This window comes from Oncorhynchus tshawytscha, linkage group LG06 (assembly GCF_018296145.1).
Source record: "Oncorhynchus tshawytscha isolate Ot180627B linkage group LG06, Otsh_v2.0, whole genome shotgun sequence".
NCBI lineage: Eukaryota > Metazoa > Chordata > Actinopteri > Salmoniformes > Salmonidae > Oncorhynchus > Oncorhynchus tshawytscha.
In genome coordinates, this window is record NC_056434.1 from 55,217,717 (window position 1) to 55,244,846 (window position 27,130).

A 27,130-nucleotide genomic window follows, 5' to 3' on the forward strand; every position below is an offset into this window, starting at 1 on the left:
CTGCTGAGTCATTTCTGAAGTCTGTCAACTATAGCATGTCCAAACTGTTTGTGAAGCTTTAACAATACTTTGTGTTTTTCCTTTGTGTTCTTGTTATCTGTGACTGTCATAATCTCCATGTGCTCTGTGTCTGTCAGAATCAAATTTTTACATGGACTCTGTGTGATGTCTTTGTCTAAAATGTTTACACAATAGTATCAAATCAAAGGTTATTTGTCACGTGCGCCGAATACAACAGGTAGTAGACCTTACAGTGAAATGCTTACTTACAGGCTCTAACCAATAATGCAGAGAAAAAAAGTATGTGTGTGTGTGTGTGTGTGTGTGTGTAAGTAAAGAAATAAAACAACAGTAAAAAGACATTTGAAAATAAGAGTAGCAAGGTTATATACACACACCGGTTAGTCAGGCTTATTGAAGTAGTATGTACATGTAGGTATGGTTAAAGTGACTATGCATATATGATAAACAGAGAGTAGCAGTAGCGTAAAAAGAGGAGTTGGCGGGTGGTGGGACACAATGCAGATAGCCCGGTTAGCCAATGTGCGGGAGCACTGGTTGGTTGGGCTAATTGAGGTAGTATGTACATGAATGTATAGTTAAAGTGACTATGCATGTAAGATACACAGAGAGTAGCAGCAGCGTCAAAGAGGGGTTGGGGGGGCACACGATGCAAATAGTCCGGGTAACCATTTGTTTACCTGTTCAGGAGTCTTATGGCTTGGGGGTAAAACTGTTGAGAAGCCTTTTTGTCCTAGACTTGGCACTCCGGTCCCGCTTGCCATGCAGTAGTAGAGAGAACAGTCTATGACTGGGGTGGCTGGAGTCTTTGACAATTTTCAGGGCCTTCCTCTGACACCGCCTTCCTCTGACACCACTGACAGGCAGCTTTGCCCCAGTGATGTACTGGCCGTACGCACTACCCTCTGAACTGCTTGCAGTCGGAGGTCGAGCATTTGCCGTACCAGGCAGTGATGCTCTCAATGTTGCAGCTGTAGAACCTTTTGAGGATCTCAGGATCCATGCGAAATCTTCGTGTCACTGGGCAGCTCGCGGCTGTGCTTCCCTTTGTAGTCTGTAATAGTTTGCAAGCCCTGCCACATCCGACGAGCATCGGAGCCGGTGTAGTATGATTCAATCTTAGCCCTGTATTGATGCTTTGCCTGTTTGATGGTCGTCGCAGGGTATAGTGGGATTTCTTGTAAGCTTCCGGGTTAGAGTCCCGCACCTTGTAAGCTGCAGCTCTACCCTTTAGCTCAGTGCGAATGTTGCCTGTAATCCATGGCTTCTGGTTGGGGTATGTACGTACAGTCACTGTTGGTACGACGTCCTCAATGCACTTATTGAGAAAGCCAGTGACTGATGTGGTGTATTCCTCAATGTCATCGGAAGAATCCCGGAACATGTTCCAGTCTGTGATAGCAAAGCAGTCCTATAGTTTAGCATCTGCTTCATCTGACTATTTTTTTATAGACCGAATCACTGGTGCTTCCTGCTTTATTTTTTGCTTGTAAGCAGGAATCAGGAGGATAGAGTTGTGGTCGGATTTACCAAATGGAGGGCGAGGGAGAGCTCTGTACGCATCTCTGTGTGTGGAGTACAGGTGATCTAGAATGTTTTTCCCTCTGGTTGCACATTTAACATGTTGATAGAGATTTGCTAGAACTGATTTAAGTTTCCCTGCATTAAAGTCTCCGGCCACTAGGAGCGCCGCCTCTGGGTGAGTGATTTCCTGTTTGCTTATTTCCTTATACAGCTGGCTGAGTGCGGTCTTAGTGCCGGCATCTGTCTGTGGTGGTAAATTAACAGCCACGAAAAGTATAGCTGAGTACTCTCTAGGCAAGTAGTGTGGCCTGCAGTTTATCATAATATACTCTACTTCATGCGAGCAAAATCTAGAGACTTCCTTAGATTTCATGCACCAGCTGTTGTTTACAAATATGCACAGACCGCACCCCCCCCTGGTCTTAGCGGAGTGTGTTGTTCTATCCTGTTGGTGCAGCGTGTATCCCGTTAGCTGAATATCCATGTCGTCATTCAGCCACGACCCTGTGAAACATAGGATATTACAGTTTTTGATGTTCCGTTGGTAGGATATTTGTGATCGTACCTCATCTAGTTTATTGTCCAATGATTGCATGTTGTCGAGTAATATTGATGGTAACGGCAGCTTTCCTAGTTGCCTTCTGCAGGTCCGGACAAGGCATCCGGCTCTTCTTCCTCTGTGTCGCTTCCTTTTGCAAATAATTGGGGTGGGGTGTTTGGAGAATATCGTTTGAGTCCTGCTTGCTGCTGATGTTTTGTTGAAAAAATCTTTGTCTAATCCGAGGTGAGTGATCACTGTCCAGAAGCTCTTTTCTGCCGTAAGATATGGTTGCAGAAACATTATTGTCACGACTTCTACCGAAGTCGTTGCCTCTCCTTGTTCGGGCGGTGTTCGGCGTTCGACGTCACCGGTCTTCTAGCCATCATTGATCCATTTTTCATTTTCCATTTATCATTTTCCATTGTCTTCCCACACAACTGTTTTCAATCCCATTCATTACCTGTTGTGTATTTAACCCTCTGTTTCCCCTCATGTCTTTGTCAGAGATGGTTTTATTGTCAGTGTTGTTTATTTGGTTGTGTTGGTGCGCATCGGGTCCTCGTACCCATGTTTGTTCATGTCTGTACTTTTAGTGTTATGGAGCATGTTCCGTGGACATTTATTAAAAGACTCCATTTTACACTCCATTTTGACTCTCCTGTGCCTGACTTCCCTGCCACCTATACACACGGCGCTGACAGAATCTCTGACCAAAAAATATGAAGTCAGCAGGAGAGGACACTACGCTCATGGAAGTGGAGGAACGTGTCCGGGAACAAGCGGAGGCGATTCACTGTTTGAGCACTGTAATGGATCACATTGTCCAGAATATGGATCGCTGGGAGAGACAGGGAGTTTCTTCAGCGCAACCACCACCACAACCGGAATCTCCCTTGAACGCTTTTCCCCCTCCGGAACCGAAGATCCATTTATCCCTACCCACGGGATACAGCGGAGATACTGCCAGCTGCCCGGGTTTCCTCCTTAAGCTGAACTTGTATCTGGCCACGGTCTCCCCAGTACCATCTGACCATGAGAAGAGTTGCGCCCTCATCTCATGCCTCACCGGAAAGCCCTGGAATGGGCCAGCGCTGTGTGTAGAGAGGAGGATATGGCGTTGGACCATTTTGAGGAGTTCACCCGCCATTTCCAGATAGTATTCGACCATCCAACCGAAGGCAAAGCGGCGGGTGAGCGCCTCTATCATCTGAGGCAGGAGACGAGGAGTGCACAGGAGTTTGCTTTGGAGTTTAGGACCTTGGTTGCCAGCGCTGGATGGAGCAACAGGGCCCTGATCGACAATTACCGTTGTAGTCTACGCGAGGACGTCCGTCAGGGGGCTGGCCTGTAGAGACACCACCCTCACCTTCGACCAGCTGGTGGACATGTCCATCAGGCTGGACAACATGCTGGCTACTCGTGGACGTCTAGATCGGGGTCTGGTTGTTCCATCCTCCCGCACCCTCTCTCCCAAACCTATGGAATTGGGAGGGATGGTGCGCAGGGAGACCGGAGGGGGTTCCATTCATGGTCGCAGAGGGCACACTGCTGGTCGGTGCTGGGTTGGGTCCTCTGGGAATAGAGAAGGCAGGCAGGCAGGGCACTCTGGCATCACCCCAGGTGAGTAGGCACCATTCTCATCCAGAGCCCTCTGTTGCACTAATGTTTGTCTCGGTCTCTTTTCCTGATTTTTCCTTGCATTCCCAGTATAAGGCGCTAGTAGATTCAGGTGCGGCTGGGAATTTCATGAATAAAAGTTTAGCTCATAGTTTAGGGATCTCTATTGTTTCTGTGGATATGCCTTTCCCTATTCATGCCTTAGATAGTCAACCATTAGGGTCAGGGTTTATCAGGGAGGTAACCGCACCTTTGTGTATGATAACGCAGGAGGGTCACAAGGAGAAGATTAGTATTTTCCCTATTGATTCTCCTGCGTATTCTGTGGTGCTAGGCCTACCCTGGTTAGCTTGTCATAATCCCACTGTTTCTTGGCCACAGAGGGCTCTCACGGGGTGGTCGCGAGAGTGCTCAGGTAGGTGTTTAGGGGTTTCCATTGGTGCTACTACGGTGGAAAGTCCAGACCAGGTCCCCACGTGCGCATTCCCCCCGAATATGCCGATTTGGCTCTCGCCTTCTGTAAAAAGAAGGCGACTCAATTACCACCCCATCGACGGGGGGATTGTGCGATAGACCTCCTGCATATCCCAGGAGTCACGTGTATCCCCTGTCGCAAGCGGAGACGGTGGCTATGGAGACATATGTCTCTGAATCCCTGCATTCAGCCATCCATTTCACCCGTCTCTTCGAGTTTCTTTTTTGTGAAAAAGAAGGATGGCGGTTTACGCCCGTGCATTGATTATCGAGGTCTAAATAAAATCACAGTGAAATATAGTTACCCGCTACCTCTGATAAATACGGTTATTGAGTTAATGCACGGGGCACGCTTTTTCACAAAATTGGATCTCAGGAGTGCGTACAATCTGGTGCGTATTCGGAAGGGTGATGATTGGAAGACGGCATTTAGCACCACCTCAGGTCATTATGAGTACCTTGTCATGCCATATGGGTTGATGAATGCTCCATCAGTTTTCCAATCATTTGTAGATGAGATCTTCAGGGACCTGCACGGGCAGGGTGTAGTGGTGTATATCGATGATATTCTGATATACTCCGCTACACGCGCCGAGCATGTGTCCCTGGTGCGCAGGGTGCTTGGTCGCCTGTTGGAGCATGATCTATATGTCAAGGCTGAGAAATGCTTGTTCTTCCAACAATCCATCTCCTTCCTAGGGCATCGGATTTCCACTTCAGGAGTAGAGATGGAGAGCGACCGCATTACAGGCGTGCGTAATTGGCCGACTCCAACCACGGTAAAGGAGGTGCAGCGTTTTTTAGGGTTTGCCAATTACTACCGGAGGTTTATCCAGGGTTTTGGTCAGGTGCCTGCTCCCATTACCTCACTGCTAAAGGTGGGCCCGGTGTGCTTGCAGTGGTCGGCTGAGGCGAACAGGGCTTTTGGACACCTGAAGACTCTGTTTAACTCGGTGCCTGTGTTGGCTCATCCAGATCCCTCTTTGCCATTCATAGTAGAGGTGGACGCATCCGAAGCTGGGATAGGAGCAGTGCTCTCTCAGCGTTCGGGTACGCCACTGAAGCTTCGCCCCTGTGCTTTCTTTTTGAAGAAGCTCAGCCCGGCGGAGCGAAACTATGATGTGGGGAACCGAGAGCTGTTAGCTAACGTAGAAGCCTTGAAGGCGTGGAGGCATTGGCTTGAGGGGGCTAAACACCCTTTTCTCATCTGGACTGACCACCGCAATCTGGAGTACATCCGGCAGGCGAAGAGACTGAATCATCGCCAGGCAAGGTGGGCGATGTTTTTCACTCATTTTGTGTTTACTCTTTCTTACAGACCAGGCTCCGAGAAAGTTAAGGCAGACGCATTGTCTCGGCTGTATGACACAGATGAGCAGTCCATGGATCCCACTCCTATACTCCCAGCTTCGTGTTTGGTGGCGCCAGTAGTGTGGGAGCTGGGGTTTGAGCGGGCGTCACGTGCAGAGCCCTCTCCCCCTGAGTGTCCAGCTGGTCGTCTGTACGTTCCGTCTGCTGTCCGCGACCGATTGATCTATTGGGCTCACACGTCACCCTCCTCTGGTCATCCTGGGATAGGTCGGAGGATGCGCTGTCTTGATGGGAGGTACTGGTGGCCCACTTTAGCTAAGGACATGAGGATTTATGTTTCCTCCTGCTCAGTGTGCGCCCAGTGCACCTCTACCCGTTCCTCAACGGCCGTGGTCGCACCTGTCTGTGGGTTTTTTGACTGATCTTCCACCTTCACAGGGTTACACCACGATCCTGGTCGTTGTGGATCGGTTTTCGAAGTCCTGTCGTCTCCTCCCTTTGCCCGGTCTCCCTACGGCCTTACAAACTGCAGAGGCCCTGTTTACACAAGTTTTCCGGCACTATGGTGTGCCTGAGGATATAGTGTCTGATCGGGGTCCCCAGTTCACATCAAGTGTCTGGAAGACGTTCATGGAGCGTCTGGGGATCTCGGTTAGTCTTACCTCAGGTTTTCACCCCGAGAGTAATGGGCAGGTGGAGAGAGTTAACCAGGATGTGGGTAGGTTTCTGCGGTCTTATTGCCAGGATCGGCCGAGGGAGTGGGCGAAGTTCGTGCCCTGGGCAGAGATGGCTCAGAACTCGCTACAACACTCCTCCACTAACCTTACCCCTTTTCAATGTGTATTAGGGTATCAGCCGGTTCTGGCTCCTTGGCATCAGAGCCAGACCGAGGCTCCTGCGGTGGACAATTGGTTTCGGCGCGCTGAGGAAACCTGGGAGGCAGCCCACGTCCACCTTCAGCACGCCATAAGGTGCCAGAAAATTGGTGCAGACCGTCGCCGCAGTGAGGCCCCGGTGTTCGCACCAGGGGACAGGGTCTGGCTCTCGACCCGAAACCTGCCCCTCCACCTGCTCTGCTGGAAGCTGAGTTCGCGGTTTGTGGGGCCGTTTAAAGTCCTGAGGAGAGTGAACGAGGTATGTTATAGGTTACAACTGCCCACTAATTACCGTATTAACCCATCGTTCCATGTGTCTCTCCTCAGGCCGGTCGTGGCTGGCCCGCTCCAGGAGGCTGAAGTGCTTGATGTTCCTCCGCCTCCTCTAGACAGAGGGGGTCCCGGCGTACTCTGTTCGATCCATTTTGGATTCGAGACGTCGGGTGAGGGGCCTTCAGTACCTCGTGGACTGGGAGGGGTACGGGCCGGAGGAGAGATGCTGGGTTCCGGTGGAGGACGTGTTAGATCCTTTCATGTTATCAGAATTCCACCGTCTCCATCCAGATCGCCCTGCACCTCGCCCTCCAGGTCGTCCCCGAGGGGGGGGTACTGTCACGACTTCTGCCAAAGTCGTTGCCCCTCCTTGTTCGGGCGGTGCTCGGCGTTCGACGTTACCGGTCTTCTAGCCATCATTGATCCATTTTTCATTTTCCATTGGTTTGGTCTTGTCTTCCCACACACCTGTTTTCAATCCCATTCATTACCTGTTGTGTATTTAACCCTCTGTTTCCCCTCATGTCTTTGTCAGATATTGTTTTATTGTCAGTGTTGTTTATTTTGTTGTGTTGGTGCGCGTCGTGTCCTCGTACCCATGTTTGTTCATGTCTGTACTTTTAGTGTTATGGAGCATGTTCCGTGGACATTTATTAAAAGACTCCATTTACACTCCATTTTGACTCTCCTGCGCCTGACTTCCCTGCCACCTTTTTGGGGCTCCTGAACTATTATGGAAAGTTTGTGGCAAACTTGTCCACATTGTTGCATCTGCTTCACCAACTGCTGCAGGCCGATTCAAAGTGGAATTGGTCCCCACAATGCGAAGAAGCATTCAAGACTTGCAAACAGCATCTGCTAAAGAGCAAGTGGCTTGCCCACTACAACACAGAGATGAAGCTGAGACTCGCGCGTGATGCATCTCCATACGGAGTAGGAGCCGTCATCTCACATGTTCTACCATCAGGTGAAGAACACCCAATTGCATTTGCATCACGGACTCTGTCACCAAGTGAGAAAAAGTATGCTCAAATTGAGAAGGAAGCCCTGAGCATAATATTAATAATATAATACGGAAGGAAGTTCCAACTGCTGACAGATCACAAGCCTCGGTTGGCCATCCTTGGACCAAAATCAGCTATACCAACCCTTGCTCATTGACGAACTGCCCATATCTGCTTCAGACATAGCAGAGGAAACAAGGAAACACCCAGTGCTTTCCAAAGTCTTGGACTTAACATTAGGCGATTGGCCAACCTTCATAAATGACGTTAACCTTCGTCCATTCATCGACAAGAAAGACCAGTTGTCCACTGATCAAGGATGTGTTCTGTGGGGATCAAGGTTGGTGGTACCTCACAAATTCCAGAGGAGACTGCTATCTGACCTGCATGAGGGACATCCAAGGATCACTCGAATGAAAGCACTCGCTCACTCGCTCTGTGGTGGCCTGGACTGGATCAGTACATTCAACAGCATGTAGGCCACTGCTCACCTTGTGAAGCTGATCGCAACAAGCCTGCTGCTGCACCTCTTCATCCATGGTCCTGGGCTGCTACACCTTGGGAACGCATCCATGTGGATTACGCCAATGTACATCGATGTACATTCCAAGTGGATGGAAGTGTTCCCTACTCAACTGACCACAGCTGAGAAGACCATCAATTGTCTCAGAAACCTGTTCGCATCCTTTGGACTAGTCAAGGAGCTCGTATCGGACAATGGCCCTCCTTTCACGTCAAACGATTTTGAAATGTTTCTTAAGAGCAACAGAGTAAGGCACATCCTGTCACCACCTTACCATCCGGCATCAAACGGAGCAGCCGAGAGAGCCATGCAAACCTTTAAGAAGGCCTGGACTAGACTCGAAGTTCAGTCTGTGCCCAACCACCAAAGGCTTCCCCTGTTCCTGTTTTCTTACTGTAACACACCACACACAGTAACGGAATGTACACCAGCTGAACAGTTTCTGAAACGCCAACCACGTACCCGCCTGACATTGTTGAAACCAGACTTGTCAAGCACTGTGGCAAAGCACCAGCTACAGCAGAAGAAAGCTCATGACAGACACTCAAAGACTGTCAGAGAATTCACAGAGGAAGAGAGGGTGATAATTTCAGACACCCCAAGCGCCTGTGGAACTCAGGTGTGATCTTGCAATGCAGAGGACCTTTGACTTACCAAGTCCAAATTGGTCATCGCCAGGTCAACGTTCATGTGGATCATCTGCTATGGTCCAACGCCCCAGCAGAGACATGCCGAGAGAACAAGAACAATAACGACCCCCAGGACTATTCTCCTGACTGTGGACGTACGGGAGAGACAGAGCCTGACCTTCCACCTGAACCTGGCCCACCACCGGAAGCCCAGGAGGAGCGGAGATATCCTATTCGACAGCGAAGGGCACCTCAAAAGCTTGACCTGTGAGTTAAGCTGGTTAAGGAGGTAACAGACAGTAAAACAAACAAACACTTTAATATGTCCTCGATAAAAGGAAAGAAAAAGGACATTACCTGGGTTAGTTATTAGGACACAAACTCCATCTTCGGGGCAGAATAATTCCCTGGATTTGGGCTGGGCTCTGAAAAGTCTGTCTCAACCCAGTAGTTGAATTTTTTTAAAGAATGCTTAAGAATGCATTGTTCAGATATTGCATTATTAGTTCCCTAACATATTTACCTTGTTCTCTGGGAGTTAAACACTATGGGGGAGGTGTGTAGTATCTGGGATCTACATCTGTTTATATGAGTTACTATGCTGTTACTAAGCAGTAATGTATTACGGCGGTGTTACATTACTACACCTAATAGGAAATGCACATGCGCACTAGGGTGCCGGGAACTGTAGAGCACGAGGGGTTTTTCACTAAACGAAAACTAACTGTACTCCCGTCTCCCGTCTCCTGCCTGGTCATTTCTCCACAACACAAATATTATGCCCTAGAGCGATAATACCACTGCAAGTGCTTGCTTTTTATCGTCCAGATTAGTGACCCAGATCCCAAGTTCATTTTTCCAACTTTCATACAACCTCTTCTCATCGAACCGAGGTGGCACATTGTCGTTATTAGCCATCTTCTGCTACCAATGTTAACTCGAAATGACACAACGACAAGATTCCAGTTTAACAAATTTTACTAAACCTTATTAGCACACTACTTGGTTTCCATTGCACTCAGGCCAGGTTCATGAACAACGAGACTCCTGCGCAGGTGCACTAATAACATAAATATAGGGATACTTAAATCATGAACTTAACAAGAAGCATGTCCACTATTATTGTCATACATGGCCCTGTTCTGATACTGTCAACATGTACACTTCCCTCCCTGCTACCTTGACGGAATCACTGCTCTAACATGGCTTGATAGGTGAATGCAAGTGATTCATTGATTATATTTCCAAATTTCACAGAACCAGTCATGTCATATCAGTGATACCTTCAAAGATTGCTGCATTTAAAAAGTATCCACTCAGTTCCAAAATGTTCCCCCTGTCTATCGATGACTGACCACTGCTTATTTGATTACTAGGGAGGAGAAACAATCCCCATAGTGCTAATGTTAATCTATTTAGTTTTTTCAGTCCTGCAATGTGTAGACCAGGGGTGGGAAATTCCAGTCCTCGAGGGCCTGATTGGTGTCACAGTTTTGCTGCAGTCCCAGCTAACACACCTGACTCCAATAATCACCTAATCATAATCTTCAGTTTAGAATGCAATTTGATTAATCAGCTGTGTTTGCTAGGGATGGAGAAAAAGTGTGACACCAATTAGGCCCTCGAGGACTGGAGTTGCCCAACCCTGGCGTAGACCATGAAGGCCCCAAGGTTTGGAATGCAGCCACTGTGACTTAAATGAATCCATTGTACTGTTGAATAGTCACAGTAGACTAGTAGAGTGTACTGTAGGTCCCACTAGGGCATTGACGGTCAAGAAATGTTGTCAGCCGGTGATTGTCAAGCAAATAACTGCCGGTCTCACGGTAATTGACTGGTAATTTATATCTTCTGGCTTCCTACAAGCCACCAATGCAGACATTTGGAACATCTACATTTTTAAAAGTCTAATAAATCTATTTAATATAGCTTACACCATCACAATAAATCCATTTAGACAGATCTAAAGAAACATGAAGAAAATGTAGTCTATTTCAGAAGAATAGAATAGCAAACTGTTGTCCTTTTGTTAGGTCCTGATCTGACTATGCCATATGGCTTTGGGGTACACTAGTTCATTTAGCAGACAAGATTTGCTTAAAATTCCTTGTCATTATTTTATATTATTTTATTTTATAGTATGAAGAATACAGTTGAACATATCTGAATAAAATAAAAAGGATATTTTCTCCAAATGATTTCCGAGAGTGTGCGCACATGCGGCTATTCTGTGTTGAGCAGTTAACGAAGAAACAGGTCCTCCTCTATACTTAATTTTGAGTTATTTATGCAACAGTAGTTGTGATACAAATGTTAGACTATTTGTTTTGATTTTTAAAACATTCTAAGGCTGCATGATGCGACTAAATGTTCCAAACATACTCTGAGACAGTTGTGGGATGCGATAGATCCCAAATGAATACAACCACTCGCATCAAAAAACCTTTTAAAAGCAATGAGGCTGATGCAACAGATCAGAACTTAAAATGTTGATAAACTCTTAGGCTATCTCTTCACATTATAAGCGCAGCAATACACACACGGCAGTAGGCTATAAGCGCGAATGTTCTAAAATGCAATCAATTAGTGGGAAAACACCATTCTCAAAGTTGACCGCAAATGCGATTATGCATGTAAGGGAACACCCCCCTGAAATGGACAAAAATGAATGGGAAGTCATTGGCACTGGACAAACCAAATACACGGTGTCCAATACCACTCAATTTAGGCGTTGTTTCGTTCAAAGTTGATTGCAAATGCCATTTGGCAAATGCCAGGTGTAAACACTTTAAAAATCCAACAGGTGGCGAGTACGCTCCACCGTGGTTTTTCATATTGCAAATGCAACACAAGTCAACATCCAAAAGTAACATTTTGAAAAAGTGAAAAAAAAAAAAACCTAGCAACCCCTTTAAAAAGGTACTATCTAGACCGTTTTTCAAAATTATTTTGATTTTTGTGACAATTACACATGTATAAGAACTGTATCAACATACTTTAGTCATATTTTATTATCATCATTTTTTAAAAACTTGTGCATAAGGCATATGTTTTCTCCATTTGCAATATGATTTCATAGGAAGTCAAAAGTCAAAAGTCAAAAATAGCAAACTTTTTGAAAAAACTTCACACACCCTTAAAAAAAGCTTTCTGGAACGTTTTTCGAAATTGTTTCGAATTTTGTGTCAATTACACACGTATAAGAACTGTATCAACATACTTTAGTCATATTTTATTATCATAAAAAATGTACTTGTGCATTTAAGGTTTTGTCCATTTGCAATATGATTTCATAAGAAGTCAAAAGTTGAAAATGTGAACTTTTTTTCAAAAACTTATCACCCCCTTAAAAAAGTGCTTTCTGGACCGTTTTTTGAAATTCTTTCAGTTTTTGTCAATTAATCATGTCTAAGAACTGTAGAATACACTTTTGTCAACTTTTATTATCATATTTTTTTTAACTTGTGCATAAGGCACATAAGGCATTGAAACATATTGCAAATGCACGTGCATTTGCAATATGTTTCAATGGGCATTTACCATCACAAATTTGGCATGCTCAAAAATCATGCAGAATTGCAAATTTGACTGACCTGATGAACACAGGATAGCCGGGCAGTGATAGTTGTTCCTTTCCATCGCTCGTTGTGTTGACTTCATTATGTCCAGTTGGTGATGTTTTTTTCACTGTTGAATCATATTGCAAGTGCACGTGCATTTGCAATATGTTTCAATGGGCATTTACCATCACGAATTTGACATGCTCAAAAATACTGCAGAAATGCAAAATTGAAATGCAAAAGTTCTCTCACTGTCACCCAAAAGCAAATGACATTGAGCGCCAGGCTTCATTTGGGGCCTACTTTTTTTCAAGGTCGCTGCACTCAGAGCGAGCTACGGTCAAGCGGGGCGTCTCGTTGAACTTGGCACAGTCTGGAGACTATGGTGATGCCATTTTTAGTGTTGATTTCAGAATGCCATTTTGGTGATGGTCCCTCTCCGTTTAAACATATTGCAAATGTACAAAAGTCAACTAGCAAGTCAGTGTCCATCAGTCAATTAGATGTTATTCTGACACCAAACTGATACCAATTGACACCAAACCCACTCATTTAGAAGCCACCCATCACATATTTCAGAGCAGGCCCATAATTCAAAGCGCCTTCAGTATAAAACATAATAAAAACGTAAAACACATAGTTAGGTTCTAGCTGCGGGTCCAGTTCGGACATAATGTGTAGGCCTATGTGAGGTGACCCTGAATCCCGAGTTTCGGCTCGATAGGTCCTTCGGTGCCCGAGCAAGACCCTAATTGGTGCTGAAAACCCACTTTTTTCCATAACTTGCTACGGGGTCCTTGAATGAGCTAATCACACATATGAAGTTTTGGAAAGATCTGACTTTTTAACCCTTCGAAACAGCCCCTGAGACACCAATTATGGCACTTCCGGTTGGCAAAGGAAGCTATAAGTAAACACATATCCTCATTGGGGTATGCTTTTACAGAATCCTGAGTTTTAAGTCTTTACGTTAACAACTGACTGATTTACACAGGGTTGAATGCACTATTTCTATCAAACTGCAGGTAGGGTATGGATATACACTTTTAGGGTGAATTTCATCACTTCTGGTTGCTCCAGGAAGCTTAGAATCAACACAGGTAGACCTCATAGTGGCCTGATGGAATGTCATCAAAGACAGGTTCATACGGCATTCATAACCCACATAGGCTTCAGGTTGAATTTAGGGGTGCATGCAATGTATTCCTATGGGGAGAGAAGTCATTGTAATCTGTGAGAACAAAAAACCCTGATTTACTGTTAAGGGTTAATGCCACACGGTCAAGGTTAGGCTTGCAAATATCGGGAGGACCTCAGGAACGTACCTGAGGTCGAATTGTGCTTCTCACCCTTACGTTTCTCTCACTGTCACCCAAAAGCAAATGACATTTAGGGCCAGGCTTCATTTTGGGCCTACTTTTTTTCACGGTCGCTGCACTCAGAGTGAGCTACGGTCAAGCGGGGCATCTCGTTGAACTCAGCACGGCCTAGAGAATATGGAAATGCCATAGCAGGCTCTGTGTGTTTTGAAGCACCTCACTTTGTCACTCCATCCTTGCTGTGTGTGTGTGTGTGTGTGTGTGTGTGTGTGTGTGTGTGAGAGAGAGCTTTTCCTTGACATCTGTTGGGAGAAATGACTGACTTACAGTTCATGGGGGTTGCCTAATCACACATATGAAGTTTTGAAAAGCTCTGACCTTTTTAACCCTTGGAAACAGCACCTATGACACCATTTTAAGGCACATCCGGTTTACACAGGAAGCTGAAAGTGAACACATATCCTCCTTGGGGTAGGCAATTATAGAATTTAGAGTTTTACGTCTTTATGTTAAGAAATGACTTATTTACGGAGTGTTTAGTGAGTGTATGTTATTTCAGAAAATCACAGAAATCTCGCAGAGCTCCGCAGCACTGGATCTGTAACTGTTTAAAAAAAAACTATTTTTGAACATCACCAATTTGACATTGTACGATTTCTCTTAAACGACGATAGATAAATGTCTGGTTCTTTTTTTATTGACACCGTAGGTTCCTTTACTTTGACCTGAAGCAGAAAAATTATTGCTCTATTTTCATTTTGGACCTTTAATCCCAGAAAAATGGCCATAACTCAAAAACCGTTGAGGCCTAGACGCCATCTTGTTTGGAGCCAACTGTCCATGTTGCTAAACCAACGCTCACCAAGTTTCGTCTTTTCCGTTTTGGAGATAAGGCCACGTCGTGATTCGTGATGTTTTGTACATTTGCAATATGATTCCATTCGCCCTCTTCTGGGATTTATCGGGACAGCGGAAAAATGACCAAAATTGTATTATTTTATAAAACGGAAACCGAATGTCCGAGAGAGTTCATTTGATGACTTCCCGGTCGTCCGCGAATTTTACAAACGTTTTCGGACGTCTGGTAAGGGACCGTACATTTGCAATATGGACTTTCTCACTAACCATATGGCGAATGTCAAAATGTTCCCTTAAGGTATGCAATGCTTTATTATAAAGGTAATTTTATGGTGAAAATGATCTCCCCCAACCTTGAAACTCACACACTGCCTATGTATGCCAGTTAGGCTCTACACCGGTTGTAAAGCGTATTAATGTGTTTAATTTTAAGAAGTTATTTGGCCACTTTATTTATGATACAAACCTTATAAATATATAGGCCTATTGGCTAGGCTACAACGTGTGACTACAATTTGAAAAAGTAGAGAAAATAAGGCATGCACTGTTTCTTGCCATCAAATCAAACTTTATTTGTCACATGCGCCGAATACAACAAGTGTAGACTTTACTATGAAATGCTTACTTACAAGCCCTTAACCCAACAGTACAGTTCAAGAAGAGTTAAGAAAATGTTTACCAAGTACACTAAAATAAAAAGCAATAATAAACAGTAACACAATAAGAATAACAATAACGAGGCTATATACAGGGGGCACCGGTACCGAGTCAGTGTGCTGTGGTACAGGTTAGTTGAGGTAATTTGTACATGTAGGTGGGTGTGTGAAGTGACTATGCATAGATAAACAGCAAGTAGCAGCAGTGTACAAAAGGGAGGGGGGCCCCGCCTTTTCCTGTAGTCCACCATCAGCTCCTTTGTCTTGCTCACATTGAGGAAGAGGTTGTTGTCCTGGCACCACACCAGTTCTCTGACCTCCTCCCTATAGGCCGTCTCATCGTTGTCGGTGATCAGGCCGACCACTGTTGTGTCGTCACCAAACCTAATGATGGTGTTGGAGTCATGTTTGGCCACGCAGTCGTGGGTGAACAGGGAATACAGGAGGGGCCTAACTACACACCCCTGAGGGGCCCCAGTGTTAAGCGTCAGCGTGGCAGACGTGTTGTTGCCTACTCTTACCACCTGGGGGCGGCCCGTTAGGAAGTCCAGGATCCAGTTGCAGAGGGAGGTGTTTAGTACCAGAGTCCTTAGCTTAGTGATGAGCTTCGTGGGCACTATGGTGTTGAATGCTGAGCTGTAGTCAATGAACAACATTCTCACCTTTTGTCCATGTGAGAGAGGGCAGTGTGGAGTGTGCTTGAGATTGCGTCATCTGTGGATCTGTTGGGGCGTTATGCGAATTGGAGTGGGTGTAGGGTGTCCTGGAGGATGCTGTTGATGTGAGCCATGACCAGCCTTTCAAAGCACTTCATGGCTACCGATGTGAGTGGCATAGGGCGGAAATCATTTAGGCAGGTTACCTTCGCTTCCTTGGGCACAGGGATATGGTGGTCTGCTTGAAACATGCAGGTATTATAGACTCGGTCAGGGAGAGGTTGAAAATGTCAGTGAAGACACTTGACAGTGTACACGATGGGCATCATTCAGTGATAATACATAATTCACAAGTGAAAGGCTAATGTTATCACCCATCAGACTTTTCTTAATTCAAGTTTGTCTTTACATATACTAAATAATACTATATGTGTGAAATTAGTTTTGATTTAGAATGGACCATAATCATGTACCTGTCCCTGAACAGGGTCAGGGGAAAAATTAATGTCATCTAATGTACTTAAATAGCGAATGGAGGACGCTTTTCCCATGATTCATTTTCATGCCAGCCAGGTATGCTATACTCCTGTTGTAAAGTGAAGCAATTTGCTTAATATTAGCAAAGTTGAGGAATAAACATAGTAGGCCTAGATTATAGAAACCTGATGGGATCCTCCTCCTTTTTAATAAAGGCCACAATGTCATAGCCTATAGAAATGTTGCGCAACATGAGCTCATGAGCACTCGTGAGTGTTTAATTTGATTTTCGAATGCATTTGCATTGATGTCAGAGTGATTAGAGGGACAATAGAGTGCTGAGTACCAGGAAGTTATCAAGTATGGTAGGCTACTAATGACCATCAGCAACATCAGAGCTTGACTAAGCGGTCACGTTGAATTTGACTGCGGTCATGAATCATGACTGCCCGGTGACCATAACATCCCTAGGTCCCACGAGACTGGAGGGACTGAATCAGGTTGCCTCTCCCTTTATATGTTGCATAAGCCAATTACTCGCGGTGGTGTAGCTAGGACTTACACTGTGGTAGCCGGAGCACAAAGGCGTCTATGCTGCAGGAAACAATGAGCTCTTCTCACTAAGGCAGCACTGTTACTGTTATGTAACCTTCAAATAGCATCACACACACAGACATGCTCTCTCTCTCGTGCTCTCGCTCTCTCAGATAAGCTTTATTAGCATGAATGATAAATGCCACTGTTGCTAAAGCAAAGTTAGATAATGACAACAATAACAGTAAAAAATAAATAACAGTAATACTGATTACAGAAAGGGGAAAACATATATGTTCTCTCTTTGTCTCTCTCTGTCTCTCGCTCTCTTGCTCTCTCTCATACATACACACACACACAAGGCCGCACTTTCAAAGAGTGTCCAATAACTCAAATGCACGAATCACGTCATTATTACTTTGGAAACACACAACACAGAAAGCAAAGCCCCCTCTCCTCTCAGATGCCCCAGTGTTGGGTTTCTGCTAGGAAGGTCTACAACACTGTAAACAACCACGTCATTAACATTTCTGTATGGATACAAAGGTTGTATACATGGTAAGTGGCATTGCAGTCTTTGTGTCATTTGTACTCAAAAAGAACACATACTCTAACAAAACTGTTAACCCTAAGTATAGTGTAGTATGAGTATGAAACATGGAATTACTCTGAATGGTCAGTGAACAACATTTTACTGTACCTGTTTTGGTGCATTATGTCTTTGTTTACAAGCAAAACTCTTGAGTTGAGTTGATTATGAAATGATGGTAAGCCAGATATTGTGTTTTTATCCCAGCCGTTATCCAAGGCTTGTGACCAGACCGTCACATGCATGTAAGCCCCATGACCCGAGACGTTTTTCGCTCTTCCAATATTCATTGTCGAACAGTAACAATCCTTTCTCTCTCTCTCCCTCCCTCTCCTCTTTTCTTTCAACCCTTACCTCTCCTTCTACTCCCCCTTACGCTGTTCTCTCTCTCCTCTCTCTCTCTAATGAATTGAAATGGCATTATTTGAATGGAGAGTGTAACCACATACATTACCAAAGCAAACATAGAGGAACATATTAAATCAATGGTGATGGAAATAAGTAATAACACTGCCCTTCTCTCTACAGTTCAACACTGCCACTCCCCTGAAGACATTTTTGTTCTGCTGGGGACCCTATGGAGTTCTGGCCTTTTACGCTGCTGTTGAGAATGCCAACCTGGTCTCTCCCAAGATAAGGATGGTGAGGACAATACACATGTGTGCGTACACACACACCACACACACACGCATCTAATCTAACAGTAGACCGCATATAGATTTCTCAAGGTCATATTACTTTGTCTATGACAAAAGTCTTTGACACCATTTACCAAATACACAAACACCCTAAAGCAAATACAATACTTTTGGTTTCTGTGTAATATAGTAGCCATTAATTGCACTGCTTGATGATCTAACTAATGGTCCTTTGGTCCCCAAAGGGGCCATTACACTACTTGTGTAGTGCAATGGCCCATGCAGCAATCAAGCTCACAACTCTGGTGTGCCAAATATCATACTCCAACCAACTGAGTCAATCAAGCCCTCCATATATATCTGTATTTTATCAAACTTGCTGTACAGTACTTTGACACAAATGTGTACCACCTTTTTGAACTTGCTAGTACTGAGACATTGACATTGCTCTGTTTGGCTTTGTGTTTGTAGCTGGCTCCTATTCTGGCAAAGACCTCTCCCACCTTCAACGTTTTCCTATATGCCCTGGGCAATGAGAACTACAGAGGAGGCATCTGGCAGTTCCTTACTGGGGAAAAGATTGAAGAGCCTCAAATTGACAACAAGACCAAATAAACTAAGCATGCGACAATCACATAAACATGTTTTTTAATTTAATTAGGCAAGTCAGTTAAGAACAAATTCATATTTACAACGATGGCCTAGGAACAGTGGGTTAACTGCCTTGTTCAGGCAGAGGAGTTGATCTAGCACCGTTTCGGTTGCTGGCCCAACGCTCTAACCACTAGGCTACCTACCGCCCCAAACAAACTGTCCTTGTGGTTTTGTAACAGGTACGAACGTTGTCGTGGATTCATTCATGTCAATGGACCTGGACTTCACCTTATTGCATTTGTGTGTGTTTGTGTGCAAGTCAAATCAAATCAAATTTATTTATATAGCCCTTCGTACATCAACTGATATCTCAAAGTGCTGTACAGAAACCCAGCCTCAAACCCCAAACAGCAAGCAATGCAGGTGCAGAAGCAAGTGACATTTTAGTCAGGGGTTAACGTGGAGTGATATTGTGGTGTTTGTTGTGACATTGGGATGTATTTTATGTTCACATTGTCATGCCCTGATCTGTTTCACCTGTCCTTGTGATTGTCTCCACCCCCTCCAGGTTTCGCTTATTTTCCCCAGTGTAATTATCCCTTTGTTTCCTGTCTCTCTGTGCCAGTTCGTCTTGTATGTTTGTCAAGTCAAACAGTGTATTTTTCCCATTCTCCTTTTGCTATTCTCTTTTTGATAGTCTTCTGGGTTTTGACCCCTGCCTGACTGGACTACTTTCCTGCCTGCCTGATCATCCTGCCTGCCCTGACCTTGATTCTGCCATCCCTTCGGTACTTTTTGAACTCTGAAATGTTTTTGACCCTTTTGTCTGTCCACGACCATTCTCTTGCCTTACCCTATTGGATTATTAAATATTGTAGGACTCCAACCATCTGCCTCCTGTGTATGCATCTGGGTCTCGCCTTGTGTCATGATACACACTCTAGTTTAGGATGGGCTGTTTGCAGTAGATACATCATGCCCACGGCTCCTATATTGTTCAATGTTGTGAAAATGTTAAGCTTTAAATGATAAGCAGTTGTTACAGTTATTACATTTCAAGCCTGTTGTCAGACTTGGGCAAAAAATATATTATTTTAAATGAGATATTCATATTTTATATTATATAAATTATTACTTCCTGTCCAGCTAAAATAGCCTACAACATATTTCATCTCCAATGACTAAAATAGATAATTTGGTAACACTTTACTTAAAGAGCAAAAGTTAGTGTTTGAGACCCATTCATTCCACCTAACTCTTAGATGTGTACTGTATGTATGATTCAGGTTACGTGGAGAGTACAGTACAGTATGGCAACCAGCTTTGGTTAATATGTGTTGCCTCTTCATGATTACCTCAATACTGTAGTAAAATGGCACAGTAGTTTTCAGTGTTACTTAGGTGTCATTGTAAGATCATGTTGGACAATAGGTCTAAGAATGTCACGGTCTTCCTCCTCTTCATCTGAAGAGGAGAGGCGAGAAGGATCAGAGGACCAATATGCGGCGTGGTATGTGTTCATAGTGAATTTTAATAAAGAGAACACTGAACACTATACAAAAGAGTAACAAAAAACAATAAACCAAATACGACCGTGACGCTACAAATGAGACCTGTGCTGACACAAGCCACTAACATAGACAATCACCCACAAACAAACAGTGCAACCCAGGCTACCTAAGTATGATTCTCAATCAGAGACAACTAATGACACCTGCCTCTGATTGAGAACCATACTAGGCCGAAACATAGAAATCCCAAATCATAGAAAATCAAACATAGACTGCCCACCCAACTCACGCCCTGACCATACTAAATAAATACAAAACAAAGGAAATAAAAGGTCAGAACATGACAGTCTCCCCCCCCCAAAGGTGCGGACTCCGGCCACAAAACCTTAACCTATAGGGGAGGGTCTGGGTGGGCGTCTGTCCGCGGTGGCGGCTCTGGCGCGGGACGCGGACCCCACTTCACCATTGTCTTAGTCCGCCTCATTGTCCGCCTCCGTGGCTTCCTAACCATGGCAACTCTTCTCAATGGACAGAGGGGCAGCTCGGGACAGAGGGGCGGCAGCTCGGGACAGAGGGGCGGAAGCTCGGGACAGAGGGGCGGAAGCTCGGGACAGAGGGGCAGGGGCTCTGGCGCCTCTGGGCTGAGGGGCTCTGGCGCCTCTGGGCTGAGGGGCTCCGGCAGCAGCGCCGGACAGGCGGGAGGCTCCGGCAGGAGCGCCGGACAGGCGGGAGACTCCGGCAGCAGCGCCGGACAGTCAGGACCACCTGTAGGGAGGAGACAGAGACAGCCTGGTGCGTGGGGCTGCCACAGGAACCACCAGGCTGGGGAGACCTTCGGGAGGCTTGGTGTTAGGAGGATGCACCTGAAAGACCGGGCTGTGGGGGAGCACTGGAGCTCTGGTGCGCAACCTTGGCACCACTTCCCCAGTCTGGACAACTACTCTAGCCCGGAGCCTCCAGAGTGCAGGCACAGGTTGAACCGGGCTGTGGGTAAGCACGGGAGATCTAGTGCTTACTACACGCACCTCTCCCTTAGGCTCCACTCCCACATTTGCCCGGCACGAGCGGAGCGCAGGCAGAGGACGCACTGCACCCTCCCAGCGCCCCGGAGACACAGTACGCAGAGCCGGTGCAGGATACCCTGGACCAAAACTGCGCACTGGCGACCAGACACGCTGAGCAGGCACCATACGCCCTGGCTCGATGCCCACACTCGCATGGCACTTTTGGGGGGCTGCCCTATAGCGCACCGGGCTATGGGCACGTACTGGCGACACCGTGCGCTTAACCGCATAACACGGTGCCTGACCAGTAATGCGCTGCTTATAATAAGCACGAGGAGTGAGCTCAGGTCTGCTACCTGGCTTAGTACCACACCTCGTCTGCCCCCCCCAAAAAATTTGGGGCTGCCTCTCGTACCTGTCGCACTGCCGTGCTGCCTCCTCATACCGCCGCCGCTCAGCTTTCGCTGCCTCCAGCTCTGCTTTGGGGTGGCGATATTCCCCAGCCTGTGCCCAGGGTCCCTCTCCGTTCAGTATCTCCTCCCATGTCCAGGAGTCCTGTGATGCTGGCCGCTGTTGTTGCTGCTGCTGCTGCTGTCGTCGCTGTCTTTTACCACGCCGCTTGGTCCTTGGTTGGTGGGTGATTCTGTCACGGTCTTCCTTCTCTTCATCTGAAGAGGAGAGGCGAGAAGGATCAGAGGACCAATATGCGGCATGGTATGTGTTCATAGTGAATTTTAATAAAGAGAACACTGAACACTATACAAAAGAGTAACAAAAAACAATAAACCAAATACGACCGTGACGCTACAAATGAGACCTGTGCTGACACAAGCCACTAACATAGACAATCACCCACAAACAAACAGTGCAACCCAGGCTACCTAAGTATGATTCTCAATCAGAGACAACTAATGACACCTGCCTCTGATTGAGAACCATACTAGGCCGAAACATAGAAATCCCAAATCATAGAAAATCAAACATAGACTGCCCACCCAACTCACGCCCTGACCATACTAAATAAATACAAAACAAAGGAAATAAAAGGTCAGAACGTGACAAAGAAACGTATAACAAAACTGATTATCATATATTCAATATACCGTTACTGATGGTTGATGCTTGGAAAAGTAAGAATGCACACAATACTTTCATGGGAAAGATAAAATAGTATGGGAGATCAGATAGCTACAATAAAGAATAACAATGATGAGGTAATAAGTTGATTCTATTGATACAGTGGTAACTGTGTAACTTTCTTAATTAAAGCCTGCTTTATAACATACTATAAGCATGTATAAGCCTTTCTAATTTCTTATAATATGATCTTTTTATCAGGGTTTCAACTGATAAAAATGTGTGTTTTCTAGTTAAGATTATTATTTGATGAAAGGACATTATATGGGATCATACGTGTTTATGACAGGTCTTACAATTAATTGATAATGCCCTCTAAGCTGGTTTTTGGAGGATATATTGGCACAGGTGTTGTTAAGCCTGAGATGAAGTTGTGCCAATATATCCTCCAAACACTGGCCTCGAGGGCATTATCACTTTTAAACAACTGGTTTCCAACAAATTCAAATAATAATTGACATATTTTAAATGGGAACATATTTCATCCTTTCACAAGATATAGTCCCGATACAAGTCTAGCGTTGTTACCCAAGCTGCCTGGTCGTTCATTATATCAGTTAGGCTGAGGTGAACCAGTCGTGAAGTGTTTTTGTTCTATATCTACAAACGTTCGCTCAAAATGTATCTTTATCATGCTGGCTGGCAAAGTTCTTATTCCTTGCTTGCTATCGGCACAGTCACGTCAAACAGCCAGAATAATAGAAAAGTAGCTGCATTTGCAAGTGACATTTATTTTGATAAGCCTACATCCATAACAATGAACTAGTGATGTGCGATTTTGCCTGGCATAGATATTTCCATCATTTAACGGCAGCTCTTATCCAGAGCAACTTACAACAGAGTTCATACATTTTTCATGCTGGTCACCAGTGGGAGTCAAACCCCTAATCTGACTGTAAGGGGTGTTCAACTGGCGGCAGAAAAGTCAGACGCAGGAGAGAAATAACTGGGTTTCCAACGGAGCAGTTTATAAAAACAAAAACACCGGAAAACATAATAATAAAAATCAATGGGTTAACATAACCCGACGCACACCAGTACAGACGTACACAAACACTTACAATAAAATATCTCCAACAAGGACATGCGGGGAAACAGAGGGTTAAATACACAACATATACTTGATGGGATTGGAACCAGGTGTGATGGAAGACAAGACAAAACCAATGGAAAATGAAAAATGGATCAGTGATGGCTAGAAGGTCGGTGACGTCGAACACCGCCCGAACAAGGAGAGGGACTGACTTCGGTGCAAGTCATGACAGTATCCCACCCTGATGCGCGGCTTAAGCTGCGTGTCGGCACCAACCTCGGGGATGACCCGGAGGGCGAGGCACAGGGCAATCCGGTTGGAGACTGTGAAAATCTCGCAGCATAGAAGGATCCAACAAGTCCTCCACCGGAACCCAGCATCTCTCCACACCCCTCCCTGTCCATGAGGTACTGAAGGCCCTTCGCCCGACATCTCAAATCCAGTATGGAACGAACAGAGTACACCGGGGCCCCCTCGATGTCCAGAGGGGGCGAAGGAACCTCCCGCACCTCAGACTCCTAGAGTGGCTTGAGGAGAGACACATGGAACGAGGGGTTGATGTGGTAATTGGGGGAAAGCTGTAACCTACCTTGTTCACTCTCCTCAGGACTTTAAATGGCCCCACAAACCACGGACCCAGCTTCCGACAGGGCAGGCGTAGGTGCAGGTTTCGGGTCAAGAGTCAGACCCTGTCCCCCGGTGAAGACCGGGGCCTCACTGCTGAAGATGGACATGGGCGGCGTCCCATGTCTCCTCCACGTGCCGGAACAGTCGTCCACCGCAGGAGCCTCGGTCTGACTCTGATGCCAAGGAGCCAGAACTGGCTGATACCCCAATACACACTGGAAGGGAGAAAGGTTAGTGGAGGAGAGGCGGAGTGAGTTCTGGACCATCTCTGCCCAGGGCACGAACGCTACCCACTCCCCCGGCCGGTCCTGGCAATAAGACCTCAGAAACCTACTCACATCCTGGTTAACTCTCTCCACCTGCCCGTTACTCTCGGGGTGAAAACCTGAGGTAAGGCTGACCGAGACCCCAGACGTTCCAAGAATGCCCTCCAGACCCTCGACGTGAATTGGAAACCCCGATCAGACACTATATCCTCAGGCACCCTGTAGTGCAAGAAGACGTGTGTAAATAGAGCCTCCGCAGTCTGTAGGGCTGTAGGGAGACCGGGCAAAGGGAGGAGACGACAGGGCTTAGAAAAACGATCCACAATGACCAGGATTGTGGTGTTACCCTGTGAAGGAGGAAGATCAGTCAGGAAATCCACCGACAGGTACGACCATAGCCGTTGTGGAACGGGTAAGGGTTGTAACTTACCTCTGGGCAGGTGTCTAGGAGCCTTGCACTGGTCGCACACCGAGCAGGAGGTAACATAAACCCTCACATTCTTAGCTAAAGTGGGCCACCAGTACTTCCCACTAAGACGCACCATCCAACCGATACCAGGATGACCAGAGGAGGGTGACGTATGGGCCTAATAGATTAGCCGATCGCGGACGGCATGACGAGGTACTCTTAGTGCCCAGAGGTGGTACTGAAAGCAGTCTTCCACTCGTCTCCCTCTCGGATACACCCCAGGTTGTAAGCGCTCCTGAGATCTAGTTTAGTGAAGAAGCGAGCCCTGTGCATTGACTCTATTGCTGTGGCTATGAGTGGTAGCGGGTAACTATACCACACAATGATCTGATTCAGACCCTGATAGTCAATACACGGGCACAGACACCCTCCTTCTTCTTCACAAAAAAGAAACTTGAGGAGGCGGGTGAAGTGGAGGACCGAATGTATCCCTGACGTAGGGATTCGGAGACAAATGTTTCCATAGCCTCCGTCTCCGCCTGTGAGAGGGAATGCATGTGACTCCTGGGAAGTGCAGCGTCTACCAGGAGGTCTATCGCACAATCACCCCGTCAATGAGGTGCTAATTGAGTCGACTTCTTTTTGGAGAAGGCGAGGGCCAAATCGACATATTCAGGGTGAATGCGCACGGTGGAGACCTGGTCTGGACTCTCCACCGTTGTAGCACCAATGGAAACCCCTAAACACCTAACTGAGCACCCTCGCGACCACCCTGTGAGAGCCATCTGTGGCCAAGAAACAGTGGGGTTATGACAAGTTAACCAGGGTAGGCCCAGCGCCACAGGAAATGCAGGAGAGTCAATAAGGAAGTGACTAATTCTCTCCGTATGACCCCGCTGCGTCGCCATGCCCAAAGGCGCGGTGACCTCCCTAATCAACCCTGACCCTAATGGTCGACTATCTAAGGCGTGAACGGGGAAGGGCACATCCATGGGATCAATGGGGGTCACTAAACAATGAGCTAATGCTCTATCAATGACAATCCCAGCCGTGCATGACACTACGAGTGTCTTATGCTGGGAATGCAGGGAAAACTCAGGAAAAGTGACAGACACAAACATATGTGCAACAGAGGGCTCTGGGTGAGTATGGTGCCGGCTCACCTGGGGTGACGCCAGACGCCCTCCCTGCTGCCTCGATTCCCAGAGGAACCAACCGGGCACCGACCGGCAGTGTGACCTCTGCGGCCACAGATGGTGCATGAGCGGGAATCCCCTCCGGTCTCCCTGCGCACCGCCCCTCCCAGCTCCATGGGTATCCGTGCTTCTACACCTGCATTGCTTGCTGTTTGGGGTTTTAGGCTGGGTTTCTGTACAGCACTTTGAGATATCAGCTGATGTACGAAGGGCTATATAAATACATTTGATTTGATTTGATTTACCGGAGAGGGGGTGCGGGAGGATGGGACCACGAGAACCTGATCTGGACATCCGCGAGTAGCCAGCAGGTTCCTGTGCTGGTGGAGGCGCTGGAAGAACTCCCTGTCTCTCCCAGCGGTCCATTGTCTGGACAACGCGGTCCATGGTGGTGCCAAGTTGGTGTAGTATTGCTGCATGCTCCTGGGCGTGCTCCTCCACTCCTATGGCCGGTGTATCGTCTCCTGCTGACTCCATAGCAAGGTCGGAGATTCTGTAAGGGGTATTCAACTTCCCGAGAGGGACCGACTTCGGCGCAAGTCATGACACTGGCGTTGCAAGCGCCATGCCCTACCAACTGTGGTCACTCGGCACGACACTGTTCAGAGGAGCGAGCCAACTACAGAGCTAACATAATCATTTCAAACTGAATCTGGAAAGACAGCAAAGTAGCTGCATTTGGTTTCATTATAACAATTTTTCTATCGACTTTTCTTTGTATATTGTATATCCATAAAAATTATGCGGATTCATTTTTTTGACTGGCTGTGAAAAGTTGTCAGTCTTGTCCTGACACGTTATTCCTCAACAGTAGAGATTGTTTCAGTATTGAAATGTTATGTTATAAAGGTCAGAGAGACACACAGCAATGTTTATAGGAATCTCTACTGATGAAAATCAGATGCTAGTCTAAAAGAAAGGGAAAATAATGTCTAGATGCTTTTCTACATAGGAGATCAAGTTTATAAATTCCCTGGTTGGGCTAATGAGACAGTGGATTCCGCAATAAAAATGGAACAGCAAATAGGCATTTCAACCTCATAGCCGGTGATAACTTCTGGAATGGACACCGGCTGGAACGTGGTTTTAACCAGTCAGCATCCAGGATTATACCCACCTGTTGTATAATGCGTTATAACTGAATCAGGAGAAACTAAGCTGATCTGTTTTGCAATTCTAAAAATGTTGGGTGTAGGCCTATAATTATGGTATCTGGAGTCTTGTTCAACAGTTCTGTGTCCAGGGGCCTCAGTTATCAACCGTGCATACATTTC

At 46.1% G+C, this 27,130-nt stretch overlaps 1 protein-coding gene across 1 annotated transcript in view; it reads left to right on the forward strand.

Annotated features, from left to right (window-relative positions):
* The window catches only part of LOC112252732 (RPE-retinal G protein-coupled receptor-like), a 46,208-nt gene extending 26,648 nt beyond the window's left edge, over positions 1 to 19,560 (forward strand). The window contains exons 6-7 of the mRNA XM_024424239.2: positions 17,970 to 18,083; positions 18,551 to 19,560. Coding sequence (XP_024280007.1) covers positions 17,970 to 18,083; positions 18,551 to 18,694 — 258 coding nt within the window. The 3' untranslated portion in view covers positions 18,695 to 19,560. The remainder of the gene's footprint in view (positions 1 to 17,969; positions 18,084 to 18,550) is intronic.
* Positions 19,561 to 27,130: the final 7,570 nt, after the last annotated feature.